Source organism: Vanessa atalanta, chromosome 19 (genome assembly GCF_905147765.1).
Source record: "Vanessa atalanta chromosome 19, ilVanAtal1.2, whole genome shotgun sequence".
Classification (NCBI taxonomy): Eukaryota; Metazoa; Arthropoda; class Insecta; order Lepidoptera; family Nymphalidae; genus Vanessa; species Vanessa atalanta.
The window spans coordinates 7,456,358-7,475,719 of NC_061889.1; the positions used below are offsets into that span (position 1 = coordinate 7,456,358).

General features: G+C 35.2%; 1 protein-coding gene across 1 annotated transcript; it reads right to left on the reverse strand.

Annotated features, from left to right (window-relative positions):
* Nucleotides 1-3,122: 3,122 nt before the first annotated feature.
* On the reverse strand, nucleotides 3,123-18,085 carry LOC125071478 (organic cation transporter protein-like). Its single transcript, XM_047681740.1, has 5 exons — nucleotides 18,016-18,085; nucleotides 10,344-10,788; nucleotides 6,951-7,358; nucleotides 6,348-6,591; nucleotides 3,123-5,474 (listed from the first exon to the last, which is right to left on the reverse strand). The coding sequence occupies exons 2-5, from the start codon at nucleotides 10,739-10,741 to the stop codon at nucleotides 5,040-5,042; spliced, it is 1,485 nt and encodes a 494-aa protein (XP_047537696.1). The 5' UTR covers nucleotides 10,742-10,788; nucleotides 18,016-18,085; the 3' UTR covers nucleotides 3,123-5,039.
* Nucleotides 18,086-19,362: the final 1,277 nt, after the last annotated feature.

Sequence of the window (19,362 nt, forward strand, 5' to 3'; positions counted from 1 at the left end):
ACTTGCTACTATTAATATTAGTGTTAGGAATATTTATTTATGCAGTTATATTCATATTTTTATTTAATAAACAGATATTTTGTTATTGTATCCGATTTCATAAAAAAATTGTAATCGATTTCAGAACGTTACTCGTTTTTTAAAAATGAATACAATAATTTATCCCGCGTAAAATTTCATATTAGAAATAAAATGACGGTCATCATTTTAATGTAACATTTGTCAATTTTGATATTATTAGAATTAGGTATAAGGTTTATAAAATAAAACAAATAATTTAAAAAGAAAACCGTGTACGGGTGTATTTATTATATTTACTTATTTATTATATTCTAATTACTTAGTTCTTAGTTCTGAACGATTAATTTAGTATAATTTTTAATGATAATCCTGTTCATACATATATCACGCAAAATTAAAGCGTTATTTTTTTTTTTTTATGTCATAAGGTGGCAAACGAGCAGGAGGCTCACCTGATGGAAAGTGACTACCACCGCCCATGGACATCTGCAACACCGGGGGGCTTGCAGGTGCGTTGCCGGCCTTTCAGGAAAGAGTACGCTCTTTTCTTGAAGGTTCCCAAGTCGTATCGGTTCGGAAAAACCGCCGGCGAAAGCTGGTTCCACAGAGTGGTTGTGCGAGGCAGAAAATGTCTTAAAAATCGCGCTGTTGTGGATTTTCGGACATCTAGGTGGTGCGGGTGATATTTGGAATTTTGACGAGATGTCCGAAGGTGAAATTCAGCAGCCGGGATTAATCCGAACAATTCCTCGGAACATTCCCCGTGATAAATTCTGTAGAAGATGCAGAGCGATCCAACATCTCTACGCAAAGCCAAAGGATCAAGCAGATCGGAAAGGGCTTGATCGTCGATAATTCGAGCTGCTCTACGTTGGATACGGTCAAATGGAAGGAGCTGGTACTGGGGAGCACCCGCCCAGAGGTGAGAGCAGTATTCCATGTGAGGCCGAATTTGCGCCTTGTATAGTCTTAGACGATGGGCCGACGTGAAATACTGTCTTGCCTTGCTGAGCACACCAAGCTTTTTTGATGCCAATTTGGCTTTGCCTTCCAATTGACCGCGGAACTGAACGAGACTCGAAACATCAACTCCAAGTATTCCGATACTGGCTGTAGCGGCTAACGGAATGTTCTCGAATCGTGGAGATACGACAAATGGTGTTTTTTTAGCAGTTAACGCGCAAACTTACGTCTTTTTGGGGTTGAAGTGAACTAGGTTTAGCCGACCCCAGTTCGAGACTTTGTTTAACGAAGACTCGATTTCAGATACAAGTTTGTTCCGGTTTTCTTCGACGTTTTCCCGAGAAATATTAGCACGGCCGGTGTATGAGGTGTCTACGGTGCTGTCGTCTGCATAGCAATGAATGTTACTGATTTGCAACAAGTCATTGATATGCAGAAGAAACAGAGTGGGTGATAGAACGCAGCCTTGTGGAACACCAGCATTGACGAATTTTAAGTCAGAGCATGCACCGTCGACAACGACCTTGATGCTCCGATCTGCCAAAAAACTGGTAATCCAATTGCATAATTTCCCGGGAAGCCCATAGGAAGGAAGCTTCGAAAGAAGCGCTTTGTGCCACACGCGATCGAAGGCCTTCGCTATGTCCAGACTGGCTGCTAATGCCTCCCCTTTGCTCTCAACTGCTGGGCGTTAGCCCAGTCTTGGTAGCGTTCCCATTTTCTGCGTGAAGCCGTTTTGCAGAAACGACCAAACCAGGGCTGGGACTTGCCACCGATGGGGACCGCAGAATACGGAATGAATAGTTCCATACCCTGAAGTACCACATCGGCAACAGAGTCAGCAACAACACTCGGATCATCCGGCGAGAAACAAACCTGCCCCCATGGGTAGGATGCAAAGAAGGACCGCATCCCATCCCAATCTGCTGACCTGTAGTGCCACACTCGGCGGCAGCCCACGAAACGAGGTCGTGAGTAACGCGCAACCGGCACTGTACTTCGGACGAGACAGTGGTCCGACGAGCCCAGAGGGGGTTCGACGATAACCTGGTAGCCGTCCGGATGGGAAGTCAGCAGAAGGTCCAACAGGGAAGGTGTATGATCCTCCACGTCTGGTATTCGCGTTGGCGAGGGGACTAGTTGTGTCAAATCATATGCTAAAGCGAAGTCGAGAACAGATCTACCCGCATGATCGGTAGTGCGCGATCCAAGCCATTCGGCATGGTGGGCATTAAAATCGCCAAGAATAACGATCTCTGCGGATGGGATCTGCTGCAGCACGGAATCTGTAGCCATTTGGACGTGCTCAACCAGTCGGTCGGTTTCGGCATTACCGCTATGGGACCTATAAAGGCACGCGTAGATTCGCGGATGGTCGTCGCAGTCTACACGCAGCCAGATAATCGATAGGTCCTGCCCTTCAAGGCTGCCGAGGCGTCGAGAGCAGATATCATCTCTGACGTAAACGCACACTCCAGCTCGTGGTACAAAGGAATGTTCCAATTTGTACCCGGGGTAAGAGAGAAAAGTCGTATCGGCAGGAGAGGATATCTGGGTCTCGGTAAGAAAGAGCAAGGCCGGCTTAGCCGTCTCAAGGTGAAAGTGAATGGCGTTCAAGTTGGAGTTGAGTCCCCTTATGTTGCAGAAGTCCACGGTGAGGGTGGTAGGGGTTGCCTTATGATGCCTGCTCCGCTTGCCCCGAACAGTGGCGTGCGCAAAATTGCCCCCCCCAGAATTCGGAGGGCAGCCTGGGCATCCCTGCTCAGGTTGTGTACGTCCTGAGCATGGATGCCCAGAGAGGGATTCTCCACCGCAGTCACTGATGGTACCCTCCTGGGGTAATAGAACCAAATTCTGCACAACCATTATGATTTGGGGGGGAGGGGGATCGGGCCTCCGGGACTCTCACATACCGGACGAAACGCAGTAGCATAGCTACCACTTCACGCCGATTTTAAGTGAGAGAGTGGTACTTCCCCGGGCGTGCCGGCCCATTCGGCTGCAACTCGAAAGTATGCAGTGTGGCACTACCACTTTAAAATAAAAGATATTTTCGGTGTTTAAATTTTATTTGTAACATATATTTTTTAAAACATTTAACCTAAATTAATATAATTTAACTATATACACATAATCTTAAAACTATTTAAATCACAACACATATAATTTATAATATCTATTTGAAAATAATAAATTTTCTCTTTCGGTTTAATCAAACAGATAAACAATTTGTTCATAAATCAAGATTGAATCTCGTAATACCATTTATCTCAAATGTCACAATTATGTAATCATTGTATATAAGGTGGAGTATAATCTGTGAATTTGATGTCAAACGTGTAAACGTGTGTTTTAATATGTTCAGATGTTATGGAATTATACTGGCTCACTCACCCTTACAATCAAAACACAGCAATAAAAAGTATTAATCTTAACGGAGCGTGAACAAAACCTCACTATCTGTTAGAATATTTATTTTGACCTTGAATACTGGCATTATCGCCCATCTACCGATATATGGAATGGTGTTTTGGACAACGTAACTTTAACCTTTATTCCAAGATCGGTCTGAAGCTGTAAATCAATTCCGTGTCAAAGGATGATGACGTTAGATGCGTTAACGAACTCAAAAATGTCAGCCCTGAACCCTCCAAACATCACAGCTTGTAGGTGTCAAATGTTAATTGCAGAGAGCGTATAGATGTAATATTAATGAGGTACAGCGAGGCCGCATCGATGCCATGATTATGAAGTTCGTAGTTAGCTCTCGCTATCCGGTGGGTCGGTATGGAACAAGGTCTAATTCTCTCAAGTTTGAAGTTCTTTTCAATGTCATCTGAGGTGTTTTATTCGGAAACAAAACCGCATCTGCCAGATTCCCATAGCCCAGAAAAATAGGAGGGGAGATATTTACAAGTATCGATTATTTTAAAAGTTAAAAAAATATTTAAAAAGATGTTTTGCAAAAATAAATCCAAGGTTCCTTTAATATTAAATTACTTAATAATCCGATGTAAGGCGTGTCGTCTTCGCGGTTTAAAATACGGCATGTGCTAGGGGCTCAGTAGATATTAGGATAAAAGACTAATGACGACGAAATTCCGGTAAGGATTTTGCAAGCAAAAAGCAACGTAACTCAAATTTTGCTATTTCACGTATAATTTCAATGTCACCTCTCATATTTAAGATTTCGAATTAATTTAATATTGTTTGCCATAAAAATGGTACAAAATTCCATGGTGATTAAGGAATAAATTGATGGACTTACCACCAGGCAGCTCAGCTGCTTGTCCATTTGAATATATACAGTGGAAGATTAAGGAACGCTATTATTAAGGAGTTTCTATAGTATTTCATTTACGAGAAAATAACTTTTAAATTTATCACAATCATTGAGATAAATTAAAAACTATCCATGTATAGAACCAAACTATTTATTGTATTTTAAAAGTATTATGATTTTGCATTAATACGTTTCAAATACAACTGAACTTTTTAAGATGCTAAAAGTCTCTTTCGTGAACTTTGGTCTTTTTTGGTAGATGTATTATAGATGTAGAGCCACCTGGCTGTAAGTTGTCATCAACATTTCAGATATTGCTGCTGTTGCTGTCAGAAATATTAACAGTTGCAACTATTTAGATAAAAATGTTTTTGTTTATCATTGAACCTAAATTACATAACAAGATATACTGATAAACACTGTGATTGGTTTTAGCGATATGGTCCAGTACAACCACAAGTACATCTTCACCTAATACGAGTTCAAATTGTCAGGATGTGTCAGTGTGTATGTACCTGCGTTATCAAGTTTATCAGCATTTGTTTATAATTTATCTCGGTTTTGATATCGGTTACATGATCGAATAAAATCGGAGGAAATCGTCACATGTCCGTATCCTTCCTCATTTAAAATAATAATCGCTATTGTTTAATTAATGAATTGGTATTTGGCTATTATTATAGGTAAGCTGTTTACACATTCAGGACTATAAAATTTAGCATTGAAGTCGAGGTTTGTTACTATTTCTAATATCACTACTGGCTTATTTTATTTACGCGGTATCTTTTACTTCCTTTAAACTATCAGGCAAAGCCGTACCTTTAGTCTCTGGGAGCAAAAGACAAATCAACGCGGCGACAATTGGCGCCAAACCAAATATAACATTCGGCATCCATGGTACGGTTGTCGATAAATTTGAAACAAATGGAGCTATCATAGATCCCACTCGCATTGAAGTTGAACAAGCACCCATTCCCATGTTCCTAACAACAGTTGGAAACAATTCTGACGTATAAATATAAATGCATGTAGTGACAAGTGATACACAGCTGATGCCGATGCATCCCAATGATAAAGTCACCCAGAAGGTATCTGGCATTACGCCTAACGCTAAAACGCAAAGCCCTCCCAAGATGAAGAAGCCGATGACTACCAACTTGCGCGCAAAATGTCTTAGCAGCCAAATAGATACTAAAATCGATGGCACCTGTGAACAAAACAATTATTATAGAATTCAAAGGGTTATCAACGTGTATATTAAGTAATAATATTTTTTTACTTATTTTCCCTGTTCTGATTTTAATTATATCGTAATATATCGTTTGTAAGAAACAAAGTGGTTATTTTAGGAACAGGTGCAAAAATGCAAGATGAAGATATTTATTTTTATTGCAAAGCGAAATAAATATATATATGTAGGATTTTGTTTATTCTTTTGACCATTTAGGTTTGGCGGCTATTATCTAATTTTATTGCGCACCAGTACGTGACTAAACACACATATAAACCGACGGAATGATAATGTGACTTAAGACAAGATTATTTAAATTGACAACATCCAGGTTTCAAGTCGCTTATTTATTGGCCCGACCCAGGGTTTTTTTTTTATGACAGAGGTGGCAAACGAGCAGGAGGCTCACCTGATGGAAAGTGACTACCACCGCCCACGGACATCTGCAATACCGGGGGGCTTGCAGGTGCGTTGCCGGCCTTTCAGGAAAGAGTACGCTCTTTTCTTAAAGAACAACCATTATGTTTTGGGGGGGAGGGGGATCGGGCCTTCGGGACTCTCACATACCGGACGAAAGGCAGTAGCATAGCTACCACTTCACGCCGATTTTAAGTGAGAGATTGGTACTTCCCCGGGCGTGCCGGCCCATTCGGCTGCAACCCGAAATTATGCAGTGTGGCACTACCACTAGTAGAAGGGGTTTGAACCCAAGATCTCGGGTTCTGAAGTATTATAAGATAGGTACAAGACCAACGAGGTAGACAAATAGATATTATATAACAATGTAAACAATCAACATTTTAGATTACCATAACAAGTGTACTTGAGACTTATCGATTTTAATCTTACCTGAATAACTCCCATCGCCCCCACAGTCAAGAAAGGGTCTGGACTAGTCTGGCTAATATACTGGTTGAAACCATAGTACGTCAATCCTGTGATCATCCAAATAATACATGAGGTCACGGTCTTTATCAGCATAGAGCCTTTGAATAGGTCACTATAGTTTGGTTTTACGGCAGTCGATTCCTCTTGGATTTTTTCAGACATTTTTTTCAATGTCTCTTCTACTTTAGAAGTTGGAAGACCATTTCTGAAATTATTGAGGTATTCTTAAGCAAACTCAAATATTATCAACATCATATATAAATTTAAACAGTCAGAATAAGCAATTCGGTAGTAATTATGTGATTGAAATAATTTAATGTGAATTACTAATCTAATAATATGATAATTTAATTAGAATTAGATCATTTTTTTTCGAATATAAATTATTTTAATTGTTTAATATCCGCTAAAACTATCTTGTTCATGTCCATAGCATTGTCCTTATTTTATTTTCCTCTAAGCTTTATTTTCTTGATTTCCTCTTGGGATTTATTTATATATCTATAAGAATATCAAAATTTCACATTTTTTTTAAAAATAATATTTAAATTAAGGTATACTTACAACTTAGCAGCTCTTGTCACTAGTTTAGTTGCCTCGTCGACTTTACCAACGCTGACGAGCCATCGTGGCGATTCGGTCAACACGAAAAAGTAACCCAAATAAATAACGGACGGTATCGCCAAAGCCAAACTGTAATCGTTCCAATTTCTATAGAAATATGCGAACACAGGTATCAATATGAAACCAATGATGAATGGCATCTGAAATAAACAGCCGCATATTTCCCTGTAATTCGATCCAACCGTTTCCATTACGATCACGAATGATATAACCATTGTCCCTGCCGTTGCGATTCCCATAAGAAACCTTAAGACAGTAAAGGTTATGTAGTTAGGTGAAAATGGAATACCGAATCCAAATGCGACAAGTGCGACGACTGATACTAGAAATGTATTTTTTCTGCCGTATCTGAAAGTATAAATAAAACTTCAATTACAGAAATCCTATAGCTAAATTGAATCTTAACTAGTTTAAATTGCTTAATGTTTAAGATTTTTTTTTTATGGCATCGGTTGGCGGACGAGCATTGGGCCACCTGATGGTAAGTGGTCACCACCGCCCTAATATTAACCATTCCTTTCATCACCTATGCGCCACCAACCTTGGGAACTAAGATGTTATATATCTTGTGCCTGTGCTTACACTGGCTCACTCATCATTCTAACAGGAACGCAACAATACAGAGTACTGTTATTTGGCGTTAGAATATCTGATGAGTGGGTGGTACCTACCCAGACGGGCTTGCACAAAGCCCTACCACCAAGTAAATTACGATGTTCTTTGTTAACAAACAGACTAGAACTAAGAGAAATTCATCATCATAATGAATTATTATAAGAAAGTAAGGTATGTTAATCTCTCATCGAATTCAATGAATTTGTTACCGCTAAGAAAGGTTTTATTCATAGTTATTTTGGGTTTATTATAGTTCTTTTGAATACTTTCTAAAGAATCGAACCCAAATGGGACTATGTCGAAATTGACTGAATTCAACTGTTCATCACTTATTAGAACAGTGGTTCCATCTTCTCTCACTTCTGTTTGTGATAAATGTATATAGCATCGCCTTCATTATCTTTATCTAAGTATTGAGTATTTGTTAAGTATTTAGTATTAGTTTCAGTCAGTCTGTTTTCTTATTAAAGTATTTTCCCTTTTGCTCACGTGTGTATAGGTTTCAAGTGCCAATTTTGTCTTATCAATGAAATGTGATTGTAATCTCTCAATTCAATTGTCAAAGTTAATCTTTTGTCTACGCAACAAATTTACCACTTATCATCCTTATATCTTACATATCTTTTACGTTTGTTTATATTATTGATATATCTTATATAAAATATAGTTCGATCGATCAAAAATAAGACACAGCGTGTAATACACGTGAATTTTAATCGTAGATCGAGTTCAAATTCAGAATTTGCATTACTTTTATGTGCTTAATATACGTTTGTATTTTGTAAATATAAGACCTTGTGTGTGGAAAAATGTGTCACCCGAAATGAAGTGGCATAGTAGAAGACCGAAAATCCATCAATGGGATCTTTCAATCAATCCAGAAATGGGATTTACAGCCCTTTAGAGTTCCTATTAATTGACCATGAAAATAAAGGTCACCGTAATTAGATTTTCCATATGTTTGCTTCTTAATATTATCGTCATCGAATATCATCATCAAAATTCACAGATATCTTTTTAAATCCAACGCCTCGAGTATGTATGAGACAACGAAAATATTTATCTGATACGTTTGACACCTGTGGAGTGCTTATCAAGTTTTCGTACAATATCAAAAATCTAATCTTTTACTTGTATTTATAATACAATATAGTAAATACCAAATACGCTGTTATGCATCGTGACAGTGCAGGATGGAAAACATGAAAACATGATGCTAGCGTCTGAAGATTTCTTGGTACAAAAGTGGATATTGCGATCCTTTATAAGACCTAAGACCTACTTAAGCGAGTGTTACACTATCTGAAGGGTTTCCGCAACTGAGTGGTTATACATATACTTATTTTTAGTATTGGAGCATGGTATTGACATTCTTAATTTATCTTTGAATGTTGAATCTTTTGGTATGATATAATTTCTCAAATCAAAGATACTAAAAGATTATCCCATTGACAATTGGTACTTTATAATTAGTAAGACATATTATTTTTATTTTGCAAGTAAAGATGGCTGAGAGGAGAGGATCTATGAAGATTATCTTCTTAATTATTAGGTTTCCACAAAAACTAAAATATAATTTCTTTACATCCGAGAGAAAAGCATGCTGCAAGGTTCAAATGCAGGTAATTACCATGAAGATTTGTTGTGTTTAACTTGTAATTATAATTTATGCATGCTCAGCGGTTATTTTTTTATTATACTGGTAGGCGGAAGGGGAAGAGACCTCTGATGGCAAGTGACCACCATCGCTTATAGACATTAGTGACGTGAGAAATATTAACCATTCCATAAAAAACTAATGCGCCACTATCCTAATATGTACCCTTGATTGCATGGATGATTGGACCTACCCAGATGTTACAAAGCTCTATCACCAAGTGCTGGGTATAATCGCAAAAAACCTGCACGTTTCAGATTCAATTCCGACGGTTACATTTAATAAACAAGGGAATACCCAATGTACTTCGAGTTATTATAAAAACAGTTGATCAATAAAACGTTCAATTAAATAATCTTTATATTGTTTGCGTGTATCAATAGAATACACACACCTGTCACGTTTATATACGTTTTAATTTATGTACGAATGATTTAGATAACTTATGATTCGACGTGTAAGTGTATCTATTGCGATTATAGGAACCTGACAGGATGTTTTTCTATAAGCCAGGTGATTTATCGATCCGATTACTCTAAGAAACATCATAATTTTATTCCTGTGCTCTATTACAAAAGCTGACGCAATATTTAATTTTTTTTTGGCAGTAGAGCAGATCAGACAAGCTTAACTATTCAAAAGTACTTTAATAAAATATGCTTATTTTTTTACCATACAACACTCCATCGCAGTTAAGATTTACATATATTGTAATAATAATTACTTACTTGGTGGTAGGGCTTACTTGGTGGTGGAGCTTTGTGCAAGCCCCTCTGGGTAGGTACCACCCACTCATCAGATATTCTACCGCCAAATAACTGTACCGTGTACTGTGTATTGTTGTGTTCCGGTTAGAAAGGTGAGTGAGCCAGTGTAATCACAGGCCCAAGGGACATAACATCTTAGTTCCCAAAGTTGGTGGCGCATAGGTGATGTAAGGAATGCTTAATATTTCTTACAGCGCCTTTGTCTATGGGCGGTGGTTACCACTTACCATCAGATGGCCCATATGCTCGTCCGCCAACCGATGCCATAAAAATAATAAGAATAATAATATTTACCTGTCAGAGAGAAATCCGAACAGTATGCTGCCGATTAAGATTCCAAATTGCAAGACCATTTGGGTGAAGCTCGCCAACCATGCTCGATCGCATACCAAATCCCATTCTGATATAATCGTATTCCCAAATGGAGATGTATCATATGAGTATTCAATACAATCGTCATAGCATGTCATATTTTGACCAGTGCTGGTCGTATTATCACCGAAGTTCGAGCACCAAAATGTCAAATTGGGCGTGAGAAACAGAATCGCCATTTGCGACCATGCTGAGGATAGCTTCACGATCGAAACCGTCGCCAGAACTATGAACTGCCATTTTCCAAATTGTCCGATTAAATCTGCTAAGCCGTCTTCTTTCTTGATTTGGGCAGGTTGTGTGATAATTCTTTGGACCATTTTTAGTTCTTTTATGTGTTGTTTTGTTATGCGGTCATCGTTGGTATCTGCAATGGTAAATATTTATCTTAAATTATTTATATATTCGCGCACGAGACCATAAACATCAGATAATGTGTGATATTACTAATCTCGAATGTGACTTATATAATATTTTTGGTCTACTAATAATAAAAATAATTTTAATGATGTAACTCTTAAATTTTAATTTTTAACATCATCATAATTTATTACATATATACGATGATTTATGCACTACATATATGATGATGATATATGAATTAGATTGTGCATATTGATAGAGTCCGCAAATTTATTCACACTCGAAGTTAAAAAAAATACTTTTTTTTTTGCAATAAACCTCAATTGATTGAGTCTCAGTGACAGAATAGGAGAATAAAAAACTGAGTGAATAAAATTTATGAACTTTTGGAAATAACTTATATAAGATTTTGATTAGCAAATCTCGAGTTTCGATTTCACAAAAGTTTCGGGACTTCGGGTCATGAGAGTCCAGAGACCTAAACACTAAATGGGAAGCATTGAACCTCAATTTTCTACATTGTTGAAATAATCACCTAAAATATTTGTTAAAGAACAAATTTAAGGTCATGAGTTTTACAGAAAACTAATTCCTTTTTATGTAAACATATTAATCTTATTTGTAAATGTGGCTGCTTTTCTTTTAACAGTAAAGGCATTCGCATAAAGGTTTTTTCTTCAAAACTTTGGTTACATTCTAAATATTATTTTAAAATGTTTAATTATAATTAAGGATAAATGTAAGAACCTTTTTGCATCACACAGATAAATTCAAACAAAGTCATTCGGCATTTAAAAATCGAACAACGCCAGTTTAAAAGAGTCTATACACTAAACCCGGCGACCTGCCGACAACATCAAAACCATCTTTCTATAGGCGGCTGGACATATCCAACTCCTTTGTCATTAGACAGATTAATTACGAATCGAAAAATTTGTTATATTGTCGTATTATATTGTCGAGTTAGTAATTTATTTTATTAAAGTATTTATTTTAGATCTAATTTGAGTATATCTTAAATAATCAAATCAAATAAAAATTCAATAATAAAATATAATAATATCTAATGATAAAGGTTGATATCTAAGTGCAATTTTGTACAATTATTTATATAACGGCTATATAGGGCTTTATGTTTATGCCATTATTGAAGTGGAAACTACAGCGTCACTACAGGTCGGCTTCTAAAGATATGTCAGTTCAAATCATCGACAGGTGATCGCCACTTCAATGATAAGGTTGCAAAGAAATACTACAGTAATAATATCCCACATAACAAATCATTTTGTGTAAGTATATAATATGTTTTGGTTTTGACTTGTCTCGTTGGCCGACTTATAAAAGTCTTATAGGTCAGTAAAAAGTTATTCGTATTTTTCCGTCAAGAAATTCTAAGTAGTAGTCCCAAGTTTGAAAATTGGGAGTGTTAACATTTCCGTGCTACAGAAAGCATGTGAAGCCGATGCTCCTCCCCCCGAACTCTCTCTAGTCGTTTCAGATCGCCGTTAAGTCAGATTATGGGGATGAGGGATTGAACAGTGCTTTTGGCAGACGCGCAATTCGCAGACGCTTGAACGTTTGAATATATAATATTCAAACGATCAAGCGTCTGCGAATTTATTTAGTCTCCATTATGATTTATAATGACATGTATCTTATTTCTAATACCAATAGTCATATATTAAACATGAAACAAATTGAGATTTAAACATATTTGAGTCTTTGAATAAAAATTTACATAATCATTTAAAAAGTTAATTAAGCGCAGTGCAAATATTGTTTTTTTAATTTCCTTATTACATTAACATATTCATTGTCTTCATTAATCCGGGAATTAAATGTATTAACTCAATAAATGTTATTATATAAATAATGTCTGTGACGTCTCATTTAAGTATCTTTAAACAAAATCACACAATCTGAAGATTGTACGCTCAAATGACTGAATATTAATATATTTACAACTAATTGTCGCCTGCGGCTTCGCTGGCGTTTAAGTCGTCAACCGTCAGGCATAAAAAACTAGCATACCCTACGTCTTTCCTTGGAGTTCAATCTTGCTTCGTATCAACTTTCATCAAATTCTGTTCAATGGTTTGGCCGTGAAAGAGCAATAGACAGACAGAGTTACTTTCGCATTTATAATATTCGTATAGATATTGAAGTTTTTAATTTTTTGACATTTTTTTTTTACAAAAATCTGAATTAATATATCGTGACCATAATCGTGACTATAATAAATTGAGTATTAAAACTTGGAGGCTTTATTTGCATTTATTCACACTGTCAATCTCTTTATCATACAAAGACAAACAAAACGACAATCTTAGGTTTTTTGCATAAGCTAGACGTATCACGCCGAAAATGCATATATTTTTATTTAAAATGATTAAAAGTCGCATTGAGTAAATAGTAAACAGTGCTTGTTATATATTATAGTAAAGTTTATTTTTTAGTGCAGGTAATAACTCCTGTTTAGAACAAATTTTTTCAAGTTGTCGTATCCCACGCTGTTCTAAGTTGGTAAGATCAGATGATATATAGGCTTTGTTAAGATATTTTCCTTCTCTGTTGAGCACGAGATGTATTATACCCATAAATAGCGCATAAAATCGATGGTTCTGGCCTAGGTTTGAAGTGGTAACCTTTGCTCTAAAATTATAACATATCTGTAAAAACAATGTCGCGGTAAGTGGTGTGCAAACTAACCTACAACTTCACACTAAAACCGCTAAACCAATTTAGATTAAATTTAGCGTGACGATAGATTGAGTCTCGGGGAATAAACTATGTTCTGCCCGGGGACTCAAACTATCGCTATTTTTTTAATTCACCTCTCGAGGGGTAAAATTGGGAAAATTTATAAATTTCGCGCGGGTAAAGCCGCAGGTTCAACTAGTAATACATATAAATTGCATCAACAAAACATTTATTACTTAATGTTTTGCTATTTTATTATGCAAGTACTAATGAATTGCCCATAATGTTTTCTTACTCTCCTTGACTTCATTTGCAACGAGAGACTATGCAGAGAAATTGTTATAGAAGCATATGATTTGATCGATCCAAAGGCTTAGGAAAACTTATGAATCGCCAAACTACAGAAATAAATAATCTAAAATTAAAGCTATCAATTGTGCGGAGTGTACGTATTACCGAGAAGATCCGGCAAAAAAAATTATAGTTAGGTACGTCTTTCAACTGACAAAGTAATAAATCAACTAAGATTACTATTACATTTTATATCCTGCACGATAATCAACAAAAACTAAGTCTAAGTTTATTATCAAATTTATTATATTGTATAGTTATTATTATTAGTAAATAAATAAATAAATATAGTTGTAAACTACTACTTATACTATCACTGCGCCGCTAATCATCGAGAACTAAGATGTCATGTGCTTGTAATTACACTGACTTAATTTTCCACGTGAAACACTGCAACACACATTACATATTTGGCAATAGAATAATTATTTAATGATACCCAGGCTGATCTAAACAAAGCTCTACCACTAGTCTGTCTCTCAGTTAGTCTAAATTAAATAGACAAGATAGATTTTATAATCTGCAAGAATCCATTTTATTTCGATTGGTAATCGAGGTTCACTAACGTGCAATCTTTAATACGTTCGATATTTAAAATCAATTACTGGAATAATTTTATAACAAGATTTTGGTAATCTTATTCTCAGTAATTGTTTGAAGACAGACGTTTTAATTGGATATTTAATTGGTTGTAACGGGGCAACTCTGTCAAAAGATATTGGTATGATAGAGTGGTAACCAATTTATAGATCTGTGGTTGTGGTTGTTATTTTCATAATTGTAGTGGTTCATTCACCTTTTAAGCCGGTATACAATAGTACTCAATATTGCGTGAGTGCGAACTCTAAGACGTTACATAGCAAAATAAGCAAATGTTGTTTCCAGATTTTCGGCATTTAAGGTCTCATAAGGCCCTTGGTTCGCGAACAGTGCGACAGATTCTCTGTATTGGCCTCCTGGAATATGAAATGAATTTGTTTCGACATGTCGTATTTAAAATGACTTTATTTTAACAATTATGTTTTTATAATTTCTGTACCCTTTATTTAAACGATTTTTATGTAACCCAGCAAAACATTTTTAAGAAAGATTAACGGCAGATCGTGTTATTTATCTGTCATGTCAATTCCATGATTGTAAATATACATTAAAGTATTTTGTTTATTTTTTGTGATATAGTTTGTATATGGGCCAAATGATGGTAAGTGGTCATCATCGCCTTTCAGACAATGGCGCTGTAAGAAATATTAACCATTATTTTCATCGCCAATGCGCCACCAACCTTGGGAACTATGATGTTATGTCCCTTGTGCCTGTAGGTACCAGTGTGGGCCAAAGCTCACTCACCCTTCAAACCGGAACATTACAATACTGAGGACTGTTATTTGGCGATAGAATATCTTATGACGGGCTTGTACAAGACCCTACCGCGAAGTAAGTATTGATGTATGTCGTGTGATGTTAGTATTAATTTCGCAATTCTCTTTTCGTCTCTCCAAAATTCAATTTGTTTTAACATTGAACATTTCATAAACAGATATAAATTGCATCACTTCTCTGTATATGAACTTAACGTTGAACTTCTAACATTTAGGCTCTACATGGATTTAACATCGGATCCTTTTACGTCAACTTTATTCAGAAACACAATTCTTATAACTTAATTCTACGATCTTGACCTGCAACGACAACGATTACGTTATCGTACTATATTCAGTGAATATAACCTTATAATTATTTCATAACATTCATCCAATATCTTATTTAATAAACGTATTAAGCGCAATTTCGTATGTTTTAACGATCGGTTAATTATATTTTGGTAATATTGAACTGGGGCAAGATTTTTTTATGTGATTGGTAGACGTGCGTGGCGTGTGGTGTGGTCACCACTACTCATAGACATTGTTGCCATATAAAATTTTAACCATTTCTATATATCGTTAATGTGCCACAAAGGTACCTTACGATAGATATGTGTTTTATTTTATAATAATTGATGACTGTAATAGGTTTTAATGTAATCCTAAATTTAGATTGTAGCTTTGTTTGGTTATAAAAATGTGCAGACAAATTAAAATATAGTAAATATAAATTATTGATAAGATCCACCGAAGCGACAGTCAACATGTCTGTGGCAATACGTAATTAAAAAATATATATATATTGGGTTGAGATGTATCCATTCCACGCACATTACGCAAAACATTATTTAAAAAATACATTTAACGACGTCACGTTTTTGGGACCCAGCAATGAGTACATGCTCTACTGGTTTACTTCATTTATTTTAACAAAAGACTTTGAAATATAAACTAGAAATAATAATATTAGTATGATGACAGACCATTTATTTTATATAGATGCTTCTACAATAGATGCTTACTGTAAATGTACTCGGCTCGGATCCTTTCCTTGCGGATTTTGTTGGGGTAAATCATTGAAACAGAGGGCTTTATAGAACCAATCACTGTGAGTGAATGATGGTAAGGCGTCACCTCTACCAAAAACAAATTGTAACCTTATACACGCACCTTGAAGCCTGGGTATTAATTCATTATATTATTAAGAATTAACTAAATGAACACTTTCTTGTAATCTTATCTGATTTATGACATTCAAATACAAGTTTTTATTTTCGTTTACGCCATAACCGAGTCGTTACAAAAAAATATAACTTTATTAAACATAAGGGTCGATAACCGGTCAAGTGTAATGAGTTATATGATATTAACAAATAAAATTTGTTGACCTTATATGATAGAATTAAAATATAATATTTTAATTTATAAAGAAGAACAGAGGTAAACTACGAACGTAAAGTCTCGGAAAAGCCTTCACACAGCGATTGGTCCTGCATCCGAATTATTTCCAGTCCTATCAGATTTGCATGATTGTGCTCTATCATAAGTCCTTCGCAACTGTCTAGATCTTGACAGTTGCGATCATTTATAGGTCATTGTTAGGTAATCTATGGCCTTTGACGACCTCCGTGGTCGAATAGTGTACACCGGTTATCATGTTTACGCCACTCCGAGGTCCCGGGTTCGATTCCCGGCAAAGTCGATGTAGAAAAAGTTCATTAGTTTTCTAAGCTGTCTTGTGATTGGGTGTTTGTGGTACCGTCTTTACTTTTGATTTTCCATAACACAAGTGCCTTAGCTACTTACATTGGGATCAGAGTGATGTATGTGATGTTTTCCAATATTTATTTATTTTATATGACCTGTCCTGACGTATATGCAAATTTAAGACGATCGATTGGTTAGTAGTATTACGTAAAAGAGAAACAAACAAACATATAAACATACTACTTTATCATTTACTAGGAATGTCCCTGATGATGAGAACTGTGATTTTCCGAAACATGTAAGATTAACCGACAAAACATATACAAATTAATAAAGAACATTTAAACGATAGAAAAATATGAGTAGTTTTAATAATGTTTTTGCCAGTATTTTATAACACTTTATTATATATTCGTTGTAAATCAGTAAAGAAAAAACAAAAGCGAATAGAAACTTTTATCTTATTGTAAATAAAGGATATGAAAATTTTGTGTATTATTTTCCTTAGCTGGTTTGAATGACCAATCTGTACGTAACCAAAGTTTGCAAAAAAAAAACTTTATTGTCTGAGAATTATCATAATATACGGAAATACTTAAAAAACATCCAGTTTTATATCTTAGCAGAATAACTACAAACTTAACTACAAATACGACCCGTATTTGTAGTTAATAAAGTTAGTATGAAAATAAAAATGTATTTCAAATAGGAATAAAAATACGTCCTAGTTTTTGACTGATCACATCAGGTCGACATTTTTTTTTTTTAAAAAGTTACAGCATCAACTTATCACTAAGTACTTAAAATTAATATCTAACGTGGGTAACATTCAAAGTGATACGTCTTTAAAGGTGCAATTTGACTGTGTTATTTATGACTGTGCCTTTTTTGTATTCATTATTTTATATTGTCATCATTTCTATTAATATATTTTAATTTAAAATATTTTAAGTTAAGATTTTAATTCATAATATAATAAAGAAAAAAAAATATGATAGTTACTTATTACTCAGTAATACGTGAGAGCGTAACAAAATAATAAATAAATTTGAGCGAAAATTAACAAAAAAAAAGAAAACGATTTTGCAACTTAATAAAAAAATACTTACAGAAAATAAATAATTAAACACTACGAAGTAACAGTTAAAGAGGAAGCCTTCCGAACAATCCGGCCACAACACAATCACTGAGCTAAAGAGTCGTTTTCAATTCAAGAATATGTTTTTGCTACGGCTAAACTAATATCACTGACTAATTCTTAAACGTCCAATTCGTCATTTGACAATGATGGAATTAAATAAGTCCTTAAAGAAGTATATATTTCGACAGATTTTACTCTAAACGACATAAAAGTAGGATATCTTAATTCGTTTGAAAATTATTAAATTTCAAGGCAACCTTCTGTGATAGGTACGAATAAAAATATATACGATAAAAACGGTAATGAAACTTTCTCTGAGTTATATTAACAGTGTTGAGACTATATTTCGACGGCGAAAAGTCAGCGCCATTTTGTGCCGAGGGATATGACTAGTCATAAAACTGAACCCTGATGAACCCCAGATCTAATACACTACCAAAGTAGAGTTGGATGGGACACCATCCGCAGAACTTTCTTGTCTTTGAGGTATGGCTCCAGCGGTTAGCTCAAAATGGCTCAAAAAGGTATTTAGATCTAATAATTCTATGAAAGCGAAGTGCTTCTAATAGTTTATCGAATGAAAAAAATGTGCCAAAATTTACCATAATTCATTTTCTACGCATATATTTTCAATTCCTCTATACTAACACGCCACACTCATTCAATAATATTATCTTACGAAGATTTTTGATATCCTGTGTGATTATTTCTTACTTTATTTCGTTACATTTTATAAACTAAATCTTTTGGGTAATAGATAGCATCCCCGGTGACTTCCAAGATTATCTTGCGCTCGTGCTAGAAAACTCTAGAAATTTAAAATCCCTTTAAATCCCTTTAAAATCCGGTGAATTACTTTGCATTGCTTGTGTACTAGTTTCTTTTTCTTTTTTGTCTTTTTCCTTTCGATGCTTAGACTATTTCATAATTAGGAAGCCGGCTGAATATTGAGTAGTAGCCGAATATTCGTGGCGCCTCTAATAAAGATTACAAGGTAAAAAGTACTTTGCGTCAATGTCATCTGCTTATAATCACTCAATAAATTGTGATTAGTCCTTACTATAAAGTTTTCCGGGTATATCGTTAAACGAATGGTTCGGCTGTTCACCAGTAGCATAATAATGAGCAACTTCTCGCAAGGACGGACAGTTGACGCTGATAAGTTGTGAGTTTATATCCAAAACGCTGAAATATTTTTAAGAATTATAATAATACATTTGTATTTATATTTTTATTATTATACTTTCTTAATTTTTTTTTAAAATTTTGTGACTTCGTACTCCAAGAGACTTATTGGTCCTTTTATCCTTCGCTA